Genomic DNA, 16,663 nt, shown 5'->3' with positions numbered 1-16,663 from the left:
TTACGATAAGAAGTAAAAATTCTAGACCAAGCATCCTTAAAACTCTCCTCATCCCCTTGTTTGAAAGTGAAGACTAATTCTTCAGGCGAAGAAGTAACAGGTTCAGAGCTAGACATGGTAACAAAAGTAACTAATTTTTTTTTTGTATTTTTAATATAGAGTGCAAGACAGTAAATAAAGCAAACTAGATAAAGTAAATGCAAGTAAACTAATTTTTTTGTGTTTTTGATATAGCAAACAAGATAGCAAATAAAGTAAAACTAGCAACTAATTTTTTTGTATTTTGATTTAGTGCAGCAAACAAAGTAGTAAATAAAACTAAGCAAGACAAAAACAAAGTAAAGAGATTGAGAAGTGGAGACTCCCCTTGCAGCGTGTCTTGATCTCCCCGGCAACGGCGCCAGAAAAAGCTGCTTGATACGCGTTCAACACGCGTCCGTTGGGAACCCCAAGAGGAAGGTGTGATGCGTACAGCGGCAAGTTTCCCTCGGTATGAAACCAAGGTTATCGAACCAGTAGGAGCCAAGAAGCACGTTGAAGGTTGATGGCGGCGGGATGTAGTGCGGCGCAACACCAGGGATTCCGGCGCCAACGTGGAACCTGCACAACACAACCAAAGTACTTTGCCCCAACGAAACAGTGAGGTTGTCAATCTCACCGGCTTGCTGTAACAAAGGATTAACCGTATTGTGTGGAAGATGATTGTTTGCAGAAAACAGTAGAACAAGTATTGCAATAGATTGTATTTCAGTAAAGAGAATTGGACCGGGGTCCACAGTTCACTAGAGGTGTCTCTCCCATAAGATAAACAGCATGTTGGGTGAACAAATTACAGTTGGGCAATTGACAAATAAAGAGGGCATGACCATGCACATACATATCATGATGAGTATAGTGAGATTTAATTGGGCATTACGACAAAGTACATAGACCGCTATCCAACTGCATCTATGCCTAAAAAGTCCACCTTCAGGTTATCATCCGAACCCCCTCCAGTATTAAGTTGCAAAGCAACAGACAATTGCATTAAGTATGGTGCGTAATGTAATCAACAACTACATCCTTAGACATAGCATCAATGTTTTATCCCTAGTGGCAACAGCACAACACAACCTTAGAACTTTCACATCCTTTGTCCCAGGTGTCAATGCAGGCATGAACCCACTATCGAGCATAAATACTCCCTCTTGGAGTTACAAGCATCTACTTGGCCAGAGCATCTACTAGTAACGGAGAGCATGCAAGATCATAAACAACACATAGATATAACTTTGATAATCAACATAACAAGTATTCTCTATTCATCGGATCCCAACAAACGCAACATATAGAATTACAGATAGATGATCTTGATCATGTTAGGCAGCTCACAAGATCCGACAATGATAGCACAATGGGGAGAAGACAACCATCTAGCTACTGCTATGGACCCATAGTCCAGGGGTAGACTACTCACACATCACTCCGGAGGCGACCATGGCGGCGTAGAGTCCTCCGGGAGATGATTCCCCTCTCCGGCAGGGTGCCGGAGGCGATCTCCTGGATCCCCCGAGATGGGATCGGCGGCGGCGGCGTCTCTGGAAGGTTTTCCGTATCGTGGCTCTCGGTACTGGGGTTTTCGCAACGGAGGCTATAAGTAGGCGGAAGGGCAGGTCAGGGGGCCACACGAGGGGCCCAGATGACAGGGCCGCGCGGCCAAGACCTAGGCCGCGCCGCCCTGTAGTCTGGCCGCCTCGTGGCCCCACTTCGTCTCCTTTTCGGTCTTCTGGAAGCTTCGTGGCAAAATAGGACCCTGGGCGTTGATTTCGTCCAATTCCGAGAATATTTCGTTACTAGGATTTCTGAAACCAAAAACAGCAGAAAACAGCAACTGGCACTTCGGCATCTTGTTAATAGGTTAGTTCCAGAAAATGCACGAATATGACATAAAGTGTGCATAAAACATGTAGATAACATCAATAATGTGGCATGGAACATAAGAAATTATCGATACGTCGGAGACGTATCACTGAGGTAGTGAGGTGGGTGGGGGCAGAGCGTCTTCTTGGAGGACATCACCGTGCGGTGCCTCAAGGGAAAAACGGGACTACCTGAGGCTTTTCAGGGTGAGGGAGTTGAATGGGAGGCGGGGTAATCACGTGATTGCTTTCCATATTTCGGGAGTGACAAACTCGACAAGAAGATATCGTATTGGGCGTGAGATTGGGCGTGATTGTTTACAGATATTGTGCGTGATTGTTTTCTTGATTGCTGGACATATTTGTTTCCTTCTAGACATATTTGTTTCCTTGAATTGATGGTCGTGGACATATTTGTTTCCTTAAATTGATGGACGTGATGGGAAGAGCCAATGGCATCCTGATTTTGTTTCCAGCGGACGGTAGGATAGACAATGGAAAGATCGGACGGACCAGATACTCCCAATTTTCTTCACCAAAGACGTTGTATGACTTACGACCAACTCGAATATAATAGTAAAGAAGATTGAATCGGATCCCAGTGCAAAAAAAATCAATGACACAGGGAAAATCCACAAGTCAGCGCTGAAATCACACGCGAGGAGAAAAGAGTTATTACAAAGAAAAGCCACATTTTTTTGTAGCATGTGGATGTGGTAGGATTAGTTACCCAGATTTTTGGGGTCGTGTGGTAATTTTTGGTGCTTGATTACAATGATTGATATCAGCATTGATGTGTGATTGATAATTAATAAATGCTCGTGACTGATTTTTTTAAGGGACCTTGTGTTAAAAGGAAAGAGTAGATTGTATCTCGATTTTGTTTTGGTGGACGGTGGGATAGATGTTTGAAAGGGCGAACGGTTCGGATGCTTTTAATGACGAACACCTAAGTGCGTTGAGTGGCAAACGACCAACTCCCATTTAATAGTAAAGATTATCATTTGTACACTGGATTTAGCTGTGGAACTTACGTTTTTCCTTATTGGCTTCTTACTTCTCAGACATACCTTAACGAGATTTTGGTTGTTTCCTCCCTCCTGAAAGCAGCCCCTGTTTAACGATCAACCTAAATTAGCACCAGTAGACTAAGTCAGGAAGTAAGATTCTACACTAAGTTTCTAAGCGTTATTAGAGAGAAGCTTACATTCCCTTGATCACTTGGTGGCAGATAGCTTTCTCAGCAGTCCACTAGCAAACTTCATTGCACAAACCATGACTGAGAATTGCACTTCCATTTCTTCAATTCTCACATAACTATGTCCGAATCTGTTTGCAACACCCTGTCTGTATTGAGAACAAGCAGTTTTGTAGTTTTAGTGTTGATGATGGGGTTTATGGGTAGGAGTTGCTGCTGCGACGACGCAAAGGATTCAGTTGAGGAGACAAATCTTGGTGAGATGTGCCTTCCCGGCCAGAGTAGGGTGTTGAGACTGGCAACCTTGCCTTTTCCACACCATCCCCAGGTATACAGCTGGTTCCGTACCAACACATCTTTTTCTCTTCTGTTGTGATGTATAATAAATCAATATTGTAACTTAGGATATACACAGATATATGTTGCGATCCGTAATTTTATTATTATTTTATATTATTTGTTTTCATGGCATAGGGTGATAAACCTTGGGCTTTCGGGCCCAATTATATGTAAATTATGTTAATTGTATCTGGCGTTCTATTTTATTTTTGCGGTTTTGACTCCGTTGGGGCCGCTCCGCAAACGGACCGAGGCTAATTTGGTGTCCGCGAGCCGTCGGATTTGGACCCAACTAAACCGAAAAGTGGTCGGTTATCCGTTGATCCATTAGAGATGGGGCGGACCCAGGATCAAAATCAAGAGGGGCGAAAATGTGCTAATAAGGGAAAAATCTCATGCTAAGTGGGGACAAATGATTGTTGTTTTAAGCTTACTATTTCAAATGGGCAAAAAAATTGGGTGGGGGCATCTGCCCCCCATGGCTAACACTCTAGATCCGCCCATGGAGATGGCCTTACAACACTGAGCTGGTGGAGGGTGATACTGCAGTCTCAGAGTTGGATGGCAGAGATGAGCTGCTACTGAAGCTTAAATCACCATGCCTGCTACTGAAATGATTCGGACTTGAACTGAACTTAACAAACCTGGAAGCCGATTGGATTCCCAGGCATACAATGAACCATAACACTAGATGCATGGTACAAGACTGGTTTCTGGAGCAGCAAACTATTACCACTAGATGCTTAAGACACGCAAGAAGAGCAGTTTCAGACGATGAAGGTGTAGAAAGTGCCTTGGATGTGGACAAAAGGTACACATAAGTATCTACAGGCCCTAAGAGAATCTCCAGTTGCGTCCCCAAAGCGTCCCCCAAAGGGATTTGGGGCGCGCCGGACAAAAAAAACGTTCCAGTCGCGTCCCCCAAAGCCCATTTTTGTCCGACGCGGCCCGATACGGTGTCCGGCGCCCCGAGCCCGTCCCCGTCCCACAGGGGACGCTCCGGGGACGCCGGACACAACGAAAAGCGAGGCGGGCTCCCACATGTCGGCGACTATTTGCATAAACCGTTGGTTCGCGCCTCTTTTCTCGACGCTCCTTCCTTCCCGCGCCTCCCACCCCACCGCCGCCACTGGATTTCCCGGCCGTTTGGGCGTCTGATCTCTGCTGAGAGTCGGCACCGTTGTCGCGGCTGGGGCTCCCGCCGGTCGTGCCGCCGCCGCCGCGTCGCCAGCGCGTCCCAGAACGCGCCGTCAAATCCGCCCCACCTCTGCGCACAGAAGGTGCTCGACGACTTGCCAGGTAGGCGTGATTGGCCGCTGTTTGTTGCGTCGTCTGCCTCGGCGCAATTTTAACCATTGATTTTGCTTTAGCCATGGACAGCGACGATGAGATGGTTGCCCTGCTGCTGGAGGACGAGCAAGCGTTCGACGACGACCTGCGGGAGCATTTGCTGATCATCGCGTCCCTCCAGGACATGCTTGACGCTGAGGCGGAGAAGAGGAAGAGGCCGCGCCGCGGAGGATCAAGGCCGGGAAGAAGGAAGTCGAAGCCCCGGCAGAGGATGGAGGGGCATGCCATGCTGCACAACGACTACTTCGCCGACGGGGCAACACATGCCGACAATTTTCGGCGCCGGTACAGGATGAGCAAGGGCCTGTTCATGAATATCCTCCACGGCGTTCGAGAGTTCGACCCCTACTTCAAGCTCAAGGTCGACGCTGTAGGCGTTCTCGGGTTCTCGTCCATTCAGAAGTGCACCGCCGCCATGAGGATGCTTGCATACGGAGCACCTGCCGATACACAGGACGACTACCTTCGCATGAGTGAGTCTACTGCCATTGAGTGCATGTACAAGTTTTGCCGAGCTGTGGTGGGAAAGTTTGGCAAATACTACTTGAGAGGGCCAACTGAGGAAGAGACTGCAAGGATCATGGCACAAAATGCTGCCAGAGGATTTCCTGAAATGCTTGGAAGCATCGATTGCATGCACTGGGCATGGAAGAACTGCCCGTTTGCTTGGCAAGGTATATACAAAGGGCGTCATGGATATTGCAGTGTGGTGCTTGAAGCTGTGGCAGATTATGACCTGTGGATTTGACATTCTTTTTTTGGCATGGCGGGATCACACAATGACATCAACGTGTTGCAGCGGTCTCCGGTGTTCAGCAGACTAGTGGAAGGGCATGCTCCACCATGCAACTATGAGATCAATGGCCACCAATATACCAAAGGCTATTATCTAGTCGATGGTATATATCCAAAATGGGTCACTTTTGTCAAAACAATCTCGAATCCATCAGGTCTGAAGAATTCTCACTTTGCTACACGACAGGAGGCTTGCAGGAAGGATGTCGAGCGGGCATTTGGTGTGCTTCAAGCACAATTTGCCATTGTCCGGTACCCTGCTCTAAGCTGGTCTCACGACCAAATGTGGGAGGTGATGCAGGCTTGTGTGATCATGCACAACATGATCATCGAGGATGACCGCAAGAATCATGTTAGGTCACATGTTGGTCCCTATGAGTGTCAAGGCCCTCTCGCGGAGGTTGATCATGAGTTGCCTGCAGATTTTGCTGATTTTCTCGCCATGCACGCAGAGATCCGTGACAGCAATGTGCATGAGCAACTTCAAGCTGATCTCGTTGAGCATTTGTGGAGGATCAAAGGAAATACCGTGGCACCTTGATGTAGCATCTAGCCCTATTTATATTTGATTACTTGTTTTATTGTTTGTTGTAATTTAATTTGAAAACAATCCTCGCAAACATTTTTATTCATATGCTACATTTGATATAAATAGTTTATGTGTTAAAAAAATTATTTTAAATGTTTGGGGGCGGCGTTTGGGGGACGCGGCTGGGGAGCGACGTCCCCCAAACGCGGCACGAACAAAACACGTCCCCCAAACGCTCAATTCGGCGCGGTTTGGGGGACGCTTTGGGGGACGCGGCTGGAGATGCTCTAAGCTCTTGCTACAAGCAGCTATAAGCCTTTTCAGACCCAGAATATCATCGTTAGGCAGCAATTAGATTAAACAATCTATAAAGCATTTTTTACATGACTTCTTCCATAGCTCCACCCTTCTGCCCGGCCTCATTTCATCAGATTAAATGGAAGTTAGCAGCTCGAGCGGGGCATTTTTCCTGTCACCTCACCTATCTATTTTTTTACTCCCTCCAACCCATACTACTTGTCGCAGATTTATGGGTCGGAGGGAATACATAACTTCTTCAAATCTTGGCAATGCTTCACAGTTTCGGGTACAGCTGGGGCGCCCGGCTGTGGACTACAGCTACCCCAGCCGAGAAGCACTGCAACGGTGAGACAAGGCTCGGGTCGAAGTAGATGATGTACAAACCCTCTGTGACGTTCACCAGCCTCAACACTGGCTCCTTACTCCTCACGCCCTGAACATAGATCAGAGAGAGATGATCAAAATACAAATCATTGGCCAATTCTAGTTAGAACTGTCAAATACAGTAATTGTCCTTACCGTTAGTGACAACTCTACTGATTTGCTGTCCTGTGGTGATGAAGAGCCACCGTCGTTGTTCAGCACTCTGATGGGGCAACCGTAATCCCATCCGCCGCAGTCGCAGCTACCACCAAACCTCCACCTCTCCACGAGCCCCGACGGGCCACCGTTCCTTGAAGCCACGCCACCGTGGTAGCCTCGCGGAACAATGACACTTATGCACCTTGCATTCTTATTCTGAATGCTGGTGTCGTTACTCTCCTCTGGATGAGCAATTCCAGCCTTCTCAAGGAACTTCAGGCCCCAGCCACCAACTGCAGGTTCTTCTCGGCGTCCACGCCGCTGTTCCCTCACCACGATCGCCGCTATCTCCTGATTGGTCGGCAGATCATCGGCGGTCAGGCTGACCAATCCTGACTCCCCAGCACTGCCAGGTTCGCCTTCGATCATATCGCTGCGCAAATCGTCGAACTGTTGCAGGGGAGATTTGCCAGACCTTGCCCAGACATGTTTTGGACTAGCGGAAGCATTGGGCGATCTCATGATCTCTGCCACTCTCTTGACTAGCCCCTTGCCTTTTGTGGCACTGTAGGTGCTATGCACCTGCCTCAGGTAGTCATCAGGGGAACCATACAAGATAAACTCAGTTTCTACAGAAGTTGAACTGTCCAAGCTCAAGAGTAGAGAACTTGAGACCTTCATCTTGCCGACAAGTTTCGACACATTGCTCGAGTTCCCCATCCAATCCCTTTTCCCTTGCTCCCCTGAGCGGAACAAGTAAACGTAGTCGACGGCTTTGTCATTGCCCGGTGACCTGATAAGGCTTGCAGTGTACACTGCCATAGGATCGTCCAGTGACAGTTCAAAGTGAGGGAGTCCATCTTTCCATATGCACTGCAGGAGACCTGCACTAAGAGATGATGATGGTGGGTTTGAGTGTGAAGGCAGAGCAGTCTGATCTGAGATCATACATGCTGCATCCGAGTAAGATGGCACCATTTTCTCGTGCACCCGAAGCTCAGCTGTGCTTTTCTTCAAGGGCGATGCTGCGGGGGATGACATCTCCCATGTCTCTGGTGATATCAGCTTCAGTATCTCTGACTGTGTTATGTTATGGGATCGTGACCGCGTCTTCCTCATTTTAGCTCCAGGAAGGAAGAAGGACGGGCTCTTAGGTCTCGTCTTCGCATTCACCAGTGCATGTAAAGAGTCCAGCATCATCTTCTCTGAAGGACAAAGAGTTACATCCCCGGTGCCAGTCCCGTCGCTAATCAAGTCGTCAAGATCACTCACATTGTGGGTTCTTGTTGGGTGCCTCAGGCTTCTTATTAGAAACTCCAAAACCATCATCTTGGCAGGAAGCGTCGTGCACAACTCCGGACAAGAACACTGTGAACTGTGACATGACTGGCAGCTCCTGCTTTTCTTCTCATCTGCTTGCAATGGCCGCCTGTAGTTTACCAGATCCAAATCAGACTGAACCTCAGGTGCAGCAACGGTCAGGTGTTTATGGTTGTTTTCAGACCTTCCACTGAACTCTGGAGCGACGCTGTCGTCGTGTAATCCATTTCTCCTTTCCAAGTAGACAAGTGCCATCTTTCACCCAAGAACTGAAGAGCTAGTGAATGCTGCAAAACACACCCTTTTTTTTAGCGAAACACACCTTGATCACCTGACCTGCACAGCAGAAACATCGCATGTATGTTCAGTTCAGTGGAAATCGAATTGCGGTTGACAAAAAAAATCAGTACAGTGAAATCTTGCAACGTTATCTCTTTTGACAGACAAGCAGTTCCCGAATATCATAAGAAAGTATTGATAAGAGAAGCAATGACTTTCCCTAAGTAGCAGCCATATAAATTTATCCTAAAATAACATCGTCGCCTGTACCATGAATATAAAACGTTACGCGCGGAGATCATGGACTAAACACGAATATATTCTACAGTTGACTTATCCGAAAGAGAGAGGGAAGAGAAGTCTCTGTGATGGAAATGCCTTGCAGAACATCCTATGTGTCTAAAATAAGGCTACTAGAGAAACCTGTACCTATAGCGTTGCACGATTGCTGACACACACCAACGGCTCTGAAATCAGTATGAACCAACCATCCAGGTATGAGCTGATCAGAACAAGCTCTAATCCTCTCTTCTTCTCCTCCCAATATAAACAACTTGACCAGCGACCAAGATTATAAATTCCCCGCAAGTACTGTCTCAGCGGCAGCAATAGGACCAGAATCAATGCTTCCTCCGTAAGATCATGGCGTACACTCTACCCACGAAAATAGTACTTTCAAAATTCTGAAGTCTTTCCTTCTCCGTAGAAGCAATAGAACATGCTGGTACTAACTGTACTGCTAAGTGTACTCCCTTGCTTAGAATACACTGCTACCACATAAGCTTGTATGAATTAGGAAAGTAAATGCAGTACTTGGAAACCAGGTGTACAAGCAAGTAGTACAAACTTATGATCAGAACAAGCTCTTATCCTCTCCAATTTGCTCACCAAGAGGAGTCAACCGGAGGAAAAAGAGGAGCCGCTAGTTAGGCATAAAAACGAAAGCAGCAGCCTACACAAAAGCACCACACCTATGGCCCAACCGAAAAAGAAGAAGACCTTAATTGCATTCATCACCGGCTTAAAGAGCCTTTTGACACGGCAGTTAAAGGAATGAAATGAAGCCCATGCATGCGCCATAACACAAAGGGAACTAGAAAGCTGAAGCTATCCATGTTTTCCGCAAGCAAAGAGAAACAACACCCTTTACAGCAGCAACAGAAGCTGTGATGACAGGAACGCAAAAGCAGGATGAGAAAAATACAGGCACGTTTTCGTAGTCAGATTAAAGCTAGAAAACAGAGTTTCTTTCACTGAAGATGCGAATCATCATTTGATCACAAGAAGTAGTAGAACTGTAACATGCATCAGATATTCAGATTTCTCACCTCAGAGATCGATCACCGCGGGCGCAGCATCCAGAGCCTCCTCCCCTGAAGCAAGCCCCCTGCCTCCTACCCTCCGAGCACACGGAGAGAGAGAGAGATCAAAAGGAGGCTTGGAAAGAGCAGTGAGATGGACTGGTCAGAACAGGTTCTGAAGGCAGCAAGAAAGCCTGGAGGTTTTATGTAGGAGATCAGCTGGAGCAACAGGCGGGCTACCAACCGGGGGTAGAAACAAGATTAGGTGAGGAGGACTTCGGACCTACACCAAGGCTATCAGATGGGCCAAACGAGAGAGAAAGAATCAAAGCCAAGGCAGAAGGCTACCAGCTGCTAGGATGGAGAAGATGAGACAAGAGGAGCCGGCTTTTATGCATCCGCAACGTTCCTGTCTTCCTGAACTGGCAACCAGAGAGATGGAGAGAGAGGCCAGGAGGAATTAAGAGGAAGATGGCGACGGGACCTGTTTACCGGAACGGAGGGGCGCAGAGGGGGAGGCGTCGAGGAGATAGCTGTTCCCTTTTACTCCTCACGCCGATCTCCCTGTCAATTGCTCTGTGGTGGCGCACATGGCTTCTTCTTCTTCTCTGTAACGCGGACGGTTTCCAGCTCCCGGTGGGAGGAGGCGAAAGGATGGAAACGGCTGTGCCGAGTACGGGATAGGAATCAATCAATGGGGTAACAACGCGGCGCGCGGCGTAACTCCCCTCCAGTTTTAATGGCGCGTCAAGAAGAGCAAGGAGTTACTGATGAGTGTGATGGAAGCAGCGGAAGAAAGGTTGTGCAAGAAAAGCTGCGGAACTGGGGAGAAGAGTTGATTGCGAGCTCGGTGGAAAAGGCGAAACGGCCGGAGGAAGAGGAGGAACGGCAGCCGGGGCCCGGAGTAGAGGATGAACTGCCAGCCACGGTGGGGAAGGAGATTTTGGCTAGCTGCTGCCGTTAACGCGCAGAGCACATGTGAACCTGTGGACTGTGGAGGCGAAGACTAAACTAAGCACTGATGGTAGGGAGGAGTAGGATTACGTAGCAGAGGGGATCGATCGCAGCACCCAAGAATTGAGAAATTTCTGGCGCTCTGGCCTCGATTTCTTCTTCTTCTGGGTTGTTGGGTTCTTGAGGCGCGCGCGTGTGCTTGGGGTGGCTGATTCTCTATCTAGAGGACAGGGTTCTAAATTCCATGGAGTTTGCCAAGGTTTTCCACGGGGATCTATCTATCGTTTTATTCCCCACTCCGGTCGGGGCTCCACCATCGTGCTCGTGGCCGAACGTTGCGCCTGGGACTCCGGCTCGGTGCAGTGCAGTGCAGTGCAGTGGTGGACAGGAACAGGACAGGGACAAGGAGACGGCGTCACGAGCGACGGCTAGCAGGCGAAACCAGAGAGTGGGGTCCCGCTTTTCGTGCTGGATCCTTGGAAAATCCTGTTGACTGAACACAGTCCTTTCTCTCGTGATATTCTTACCTCCATTTTTGATTTCTAATTCTTTACGACTACCTCCTCATAGAACAAGGTTTTTTTTTTCCCAAATGACAAACAGAGTAAAATTTGATCAAGTTTATAGTAATATTATGAAAATTCAATGGTCCATGTGTCTTACAAATCTTACTTTACATTGTGGATGTACTTTTGACCAAACCTATACGGTTTAAATGAGTATACTTGGGGCACGATTAAAGGAAGCAGTAAGTTATGGTTGCCTCAGTACAACCAGCTAAATTTGGATTTATGGAGCTACAGCTAATTATTTTACACCCGGAAGCAACAACTATTTTTCGCATGTGATGAGGTCAGCTAAGTACCAATGACCATATATCTTGCCTACTTCTCTCTCTCCGCACCCTTTCTTTCCTTTTTCGTGTGAGGTAGTTACCTCTTCGGCAAGGAAAAACATGTTGACCAGAAAATGGCCTTCCCTCGTCGTCGCCCTCTTCCTCCACACACCCTCCCCCATCATCTCCGCCTGCAGGGGTCGCTGGGCGAAGCCCGGGTGACCTCGGCAGCGGCATCGTCGACCCTTCTTTCCCGCGTCATGAAGAGGGGTCGGGGCCCTCCCCTTCCCGGCGGCGGTGCACCTCGGGCGGCCTTGGTCCGGGGCGATCGGGTGGTTCTGGCGGGATGCCGACTCGCGATGGTGAGCTTCGATTGCGGTGGGCGGCGGCTGGTCCCTGGTCTAGGCGCCTCAACCCCAAATGGGCTTGGGCTGGCCAAGATGGGCTCAAGTGGACCAATGAGCTGAAGTGGCTGGGCTCCCTGGAGGTGGAGGCGGCGACTAGGCAGGGTCTCGGGACGGCGGCTCTGCGTCCTGCCTATTGCGTCATGGTGACCAGAGCTTCACATGACAATCTATTATGGGCCCGGCCGTGCCCGGCGGGGCCTGGTGTGCTCCCGCTGCATTGTCAGGTCAATGACTGTATCTCAGTGGTGGAAGTGGGTTCCTCCCGCGTGGTTATTGTTCGTCGCCCTAACGATGTCGCGTGCTCCGTTGTTCAGGCCGCAAGCCAGTGCCATTAAGCGACTAATGATGGCGACTACAAGATCGTGGTTGCGATGGTTTTTTGTGTACGGGGACGGGGGGAAATATTTGTGAGCTTGTCTAACCCTAACGCGGTGCTGTCTTCGAGTGGCACCATTCCTTCTTGAAGGGCGTCTGGAAATTCCTGTACTCTACGTACCGAGGGGGGAACCCTAGGACCGGTCTGGTGAATGCCCTATCAACGGAGTTGCCCTTCTTGAAGGTGCTGCTTGGTACGGGGTGCTTCAGAATGCTTGGAGCATGGTGTGCCAAAGACGGAGGGTGCAAAGGTTGCGTGTCATTCTCGTTTCGCCGCTTCGCCATTGATTTCATTTTTTTTCATTTTGAACATGTTTGTGTTGTTGCCATAATATTTTCTTGGTTTCGAATTCCCTCCTGTATCGGTGCGGTTGCTGCGTGAAGAAAAACTGTTTAAAGGAGAAATGCAATTGATTTGCTTGTTCGCTACTTGCAATCCTAGGGCTCCTTTGATTCAAAGGAATATGGAGAGTGTAGGAATAGGAAAGGTGTAGGATTGGAATGTCATGGCAAGTTGAATCCTACAGGAACATGGTGTGTCTTTGATTGTGGTTTTCTTAACAGATAAGGCCCCGAAGGACCGAGAAGCTCTATTAGTCGGTGGGAACAATTACAAAAAGGACCTTGGCTTGAGTAACATTAGCGCAAGAGCCTTGTAAATTTACAAGAAGGATCCCAGAAAGATAAAGAAAAAAGCAATCAGGTCCTTCTTCTCCACCGCGTCGATAACTAAATCTCGGGCCACGGTCGCCGGCGAGGACGCCCGGGACTACGCCACTTGGTTCACCATGCCGAGATTGTAGATCTTCCCCCTCAGCACTAAGGCCTGGAGGAAGTTGATTTCCCCCGGAGCAGCTTCCGAGGCGTGGAGAGGCCCCCTTGTCCAAAGATAGCTGATGCGTGTAGTTGACACGTCCGTTGGGAACCCCAAGAGGAAGGTGTGATGCGCACAGCGGCAAGTTTCCCTCAGTAAGAAACCAAGGTTTAATCGAACCAGTAGGAGTCAAGAAGCACGTTGAAGGTTGATGGCGGCGGGATGTAGTGCGGCGCAACACCAGAGATTCCGGCGCCAACGTGGAACCTGCACAACACAAACCAAGTACTTTGCCCCAACGAAACAGCGAGGTTGTCAATCTCACCGGCTTGCTGTAACAAAGGATTAGATGTATAGTGTGGATGATGATTGTTTGCGAAAACAAGAGAACAAAGTATTGTAGTAGATTGTATTTCAGTATAGAGAATTGGACCGGGGTCCACAGTTCACTAGAGGTGTCTCTCCCATAAGATAAACAGCATGTTGGGTGAACAAATTACAGTTGGGCAATTGACAAATAGAGAGGGCATGACCATGCACATACATATTATGATGAGTATTGTGAGATTTAATTGGGCATTACGACAAAGTACATAGACCGCTATCCAGCATGCATCTATGCCTAAAAAGTCCACCTTCAGGTTATCATCTCAACCCCTCCCGTATTAAGTTGCTAACAACGAGACAATTGCATTAAGTATTGCGCGTAATGTAATCGGTGACTACATCCTCGAACATAGCACCAATGTTTTATCCCTAGTGGCAACAAGACATCCATAATCTTAGAGATTTCTGTCACTTCCCAGATTCACGGAGACATGAACCCACTGTCGAGCATAAATACTCCCTCTTGGAGTTACAAGCATCTACTTGGCCAGAGCATCTACTAGTAACGGAGAGCATGCAAGATCATAAACAACACATAGACATAAATTGATAATCAACATAACATAGTATTCTCTATTCATCGGATCCCAACAAACGCAACATATAGAATTACAGATAGATGATCTTGATCATGTTAGGCAGCTCACAAGATCCGACAATTAAGCACAATGGGGAGAAGATAACCATCTAGCTACTGCTATGGACCCATAGTCCAGGGGTAGACTACTCACACATCACTCCGGAGGCGACCATGGCAGCGTAGAGTCCTCCGGGAGATGATTCCCCTCTCCGGCAGGGTGCCGGAGGCGATCTCCTGAATCCCCCGAGATGGGATTAGCGGCGGCGGCGTCTCTGGAAGGTTTTCCGTATCGTGGCTCTCGCACCGGGGGTTTCGCGACGGAGGCTTTAAGTAGGCGGAAGGGCAGGTCGGGGGCCACACGAGGGCCCCACACCACAGTCGGCGCAGCCAAGGGCCAGGCCGCGCCGCCTAGGGTTTGGCCGCCTCGTGGCCCCACTTCGTCTCCTCTTCGGTCTTCTCGGAAGCTTCGTGGCAAAATAGGACCACAGGCGTTGATTTCGTCCAATTCCGAGAATATTTCGTTACTAGGATTTCTGAAACCAAAAATGAGAAAACAACAACTGGCTCTTCGGCATCTTGTTAATAGGTTAGTTCCAGAAAATGCACGAATATGACATAAAGTGTGCATAAAACATGTAGATATCATCAATAATGTGGCATGGAACACAAGAAATTATCGATACGTCGGAGACGTATCAGCATCCCCAAGCTTAGTTCTGCTCGTCCCGAGCAGGTAAAACGATAACAAAGATAATTTCTGGAGTGACATGCCATCATAACCTTGATCATACTATTTGTAAACATATGTAATGAATGCAGCGATCAAAACAATGGTAATGACATGAGTAAACAAGTGAATCATATAGCAAAGACTTTTCATGAATAGTACTTCAAGACAAGCATCAATAAGTCTTGCATAAGAGTTAACTCATAAAGCAATAAATCAAAGTAAAGGTATTGAAACAACACAAAGGAAGATTAAGTTTCAGCGGTTGCTTTCAACTTATAACATGTATATCTCATGGATAATTGTCAACATAGAGTAATATAATAAGTGCAATATGCAAGTATGTAGGAATCAATGCACAGTTCACACAAGTGTTTGCTTCTTGAGGTGGAGAGAAATAGGTGAACTGACTCAACAATAAAAGTAAAAAAGAATGGTCCTTCAAAGAGGAAAGCATCGATTGCTATATTTCTGCTAGAGCTTTTATTTTGAAAACATGAAACAATTTTGTCAACGGTAGTAATAAAGCATATGAGTTATGTAAAATATATCTTACAAGTTGCAAGCCTCATGCATAGTATACTAATAGTGCCCGCACCTTGTCCTAATTAGCTTGGACTACCGGATCATCGCAATACACATGTTTTAACCAAGTGTCACAATGGGGTACCTCCATGCCACCTGTACAAAGGTCTAAGGAGAAAGCTCGCATTTTGGATTTCTCGCTTTTGATTATTCTCAACTTAGACATCCATACCGGGACAACATGGACAACAGATAATGGACTCCTCTTTAATGCATAAGCATGTGACAACAATTAATTTTCTCATTTGTGATTGAGGATATTGTCCAAAACTGAAACTTCCACCATGGATCATGGCTTTAGTTAGCGGCCCAATGTTCTTCTCTAACAATATGCATGCTCTAACCATAAGGTGGTAGATCGCTCTTACTTCAGACAAGACGAACATGCATAGCAACTCACATGATATTCAACAAAGAGTAATTGATGGCGTCCCCAGTGAACATGGTTATCGCACAACGAGCAACTTAATAAGAGATAAAGTGCATAAGTACATATTCAATACCACAATAGTTTTTAAGCTATTTGTCCCATGAGCTATATATTGTAAAGGTGAATGATGGAATTTTAAAGGTAGCACTCAAGCAATATACTTTGGAATGGCGGAGAAATACCATGTAGTAGGTAGGTATGGTGGACACAAATGGCATAGTGGTTGGCTCAATGATTTTGGATGCATGAGAAGTATTCCCTCTCGATACAAGGTTTAGGCTAGCAAGGCTATTTGAAACAACCACAAGGATGAACGGCGCAGCAAAACTCACATAAAAGACATATTGTAAACATTATAAGACTCTACACCGTCTTCCTTGTTGTTCAAACTCAATACTAGAAATTATCTAGACTTTAGAGAGACCAAATATGCAAACCAAATTTTAGCATGCTATATGTATTTCTTCATTAATGGGTGCAAAGCATATGATGCAAGAGCTTAAACATGAGCACAACAATTGCCAAGTATCACATTATCCAAGACATTTTAGAATTACTACATGTAGCATTTTCCAATTCCAACCATATAACAATTTAACGAAGAAGAAACTTCGCCATGAATACTATGAGTAAAGCCTAAGGACATACTTGTCCATATGCTACAGCGGAGCGTGTCTCTCTCCCATACAATGAATGCTAGGATCCATTTTATTCAAACAAAACAAAAACAAACCGACG

At 47.1% G+C, this 16,663-nt stretch overlaps 2 protein-coding genes across 3 annotated transcripts; one reads left to right on the top strand and one right to left on the bottom strand.

Moving 5' to 3' along the window:
- Positions 1 to 4,711: 4,711 nt before the first annotated feature.
- On the top strand, positions 4,712 to 5,533 carry LOC139830316 (uncharacterized). The gene is made up of 2 exons (XM_071818325.1): positions 4,712 to 4,734; positions 4,806 to 5,533. The coding sequence occupies exon 2, from the start codon at positions 4,808 to 4,810 to the stop codon at positions 5,531 to 5,533; it is 726 nt and encodes a 241-aa protein (XP_071674426.1). The 5' UTR covers positions 4,712 to 4,734; positions 4,806 to 4,807.
- A 910-nt stretch (positions 5,534 to 6,443) lies between these two features.
- On the bottom strand, positions 6,444 to 11,070 carry LOC127326905 (uncharacterized). 2 transcript variants are annotated; one of them, XM_051353674.2, is made up of 3 exons: positions 9,859 to 11,070; positions 6,929 to 8,587; positions 6,444 to 6,842 (listed from the first exon to the last, which is right to left on the bottom strand). In XM_051353674.2, exons 2-3 carry the CDS (start codon positions 8,504 to 8,506, stop codon positions 6,684 to 6,686), a joined length of 1,737 nt encoding a protein of 578 aa, XP_051209634.1. In that variant the 5' UTR covers positions 8,507 to 8,587; positions 9,859 to 11,070; the 3' UTR covers positions 6,444 to 6,683. The 2 variants fall into 2 exon arrangements, with proteins under 2 accessions (XP_051209634.1, XP_051209635.1); XM_051353675.2 differs by lacking the exon at positions 9,859 to 11,070 and adding an exon at positions 8,960 to 9,462.
- Between the last annotated feature and the right edge of the window lie 5,593 nt (positions 11,071 to 16,663).

Source organism: Lolium perenne, chromosome 4 (assembly GCF_019359855.2).
Source record: "Lolium perenne isolate Kyuss_39 chromosome 4, Kyuss_2.0, whole genome shotgun sequence".
Taxonomy (NCBI): Eukaryota; Viridiplantae; Streptophyta; class Magnoliopsida; order Poales; family Poaceae; genus Lolium; species Lolium perenne.
This window is presented reverse-complemented; position numbering and strand designations above follow the sequence as displayed.

Bases quoted from the DNA above. Each gene is read 5' to 3' on its own strand.
- LOC139830316 (XM_071818325.1), top strand. From the start codon at position 4,808: ATGGACAGCGACGATGAGATGGTTGCCCTGCTGCTGGAGGACGAGCAA.
- LOC127326905 (XM_051353674.2), bottom strand. From the start codon at position 8,506: ATGGCACTTGTCTACTTGGAAAGGAGAAATGGATTACACGACGACAGC. The intron at 6,843-6,928 runs GTAAGGACAATT...ATCTATGTTCAG, and splicing joins CAGTAGAGTTGTCACTAACG to GGCGTGAGGAGTAAGGAGCC.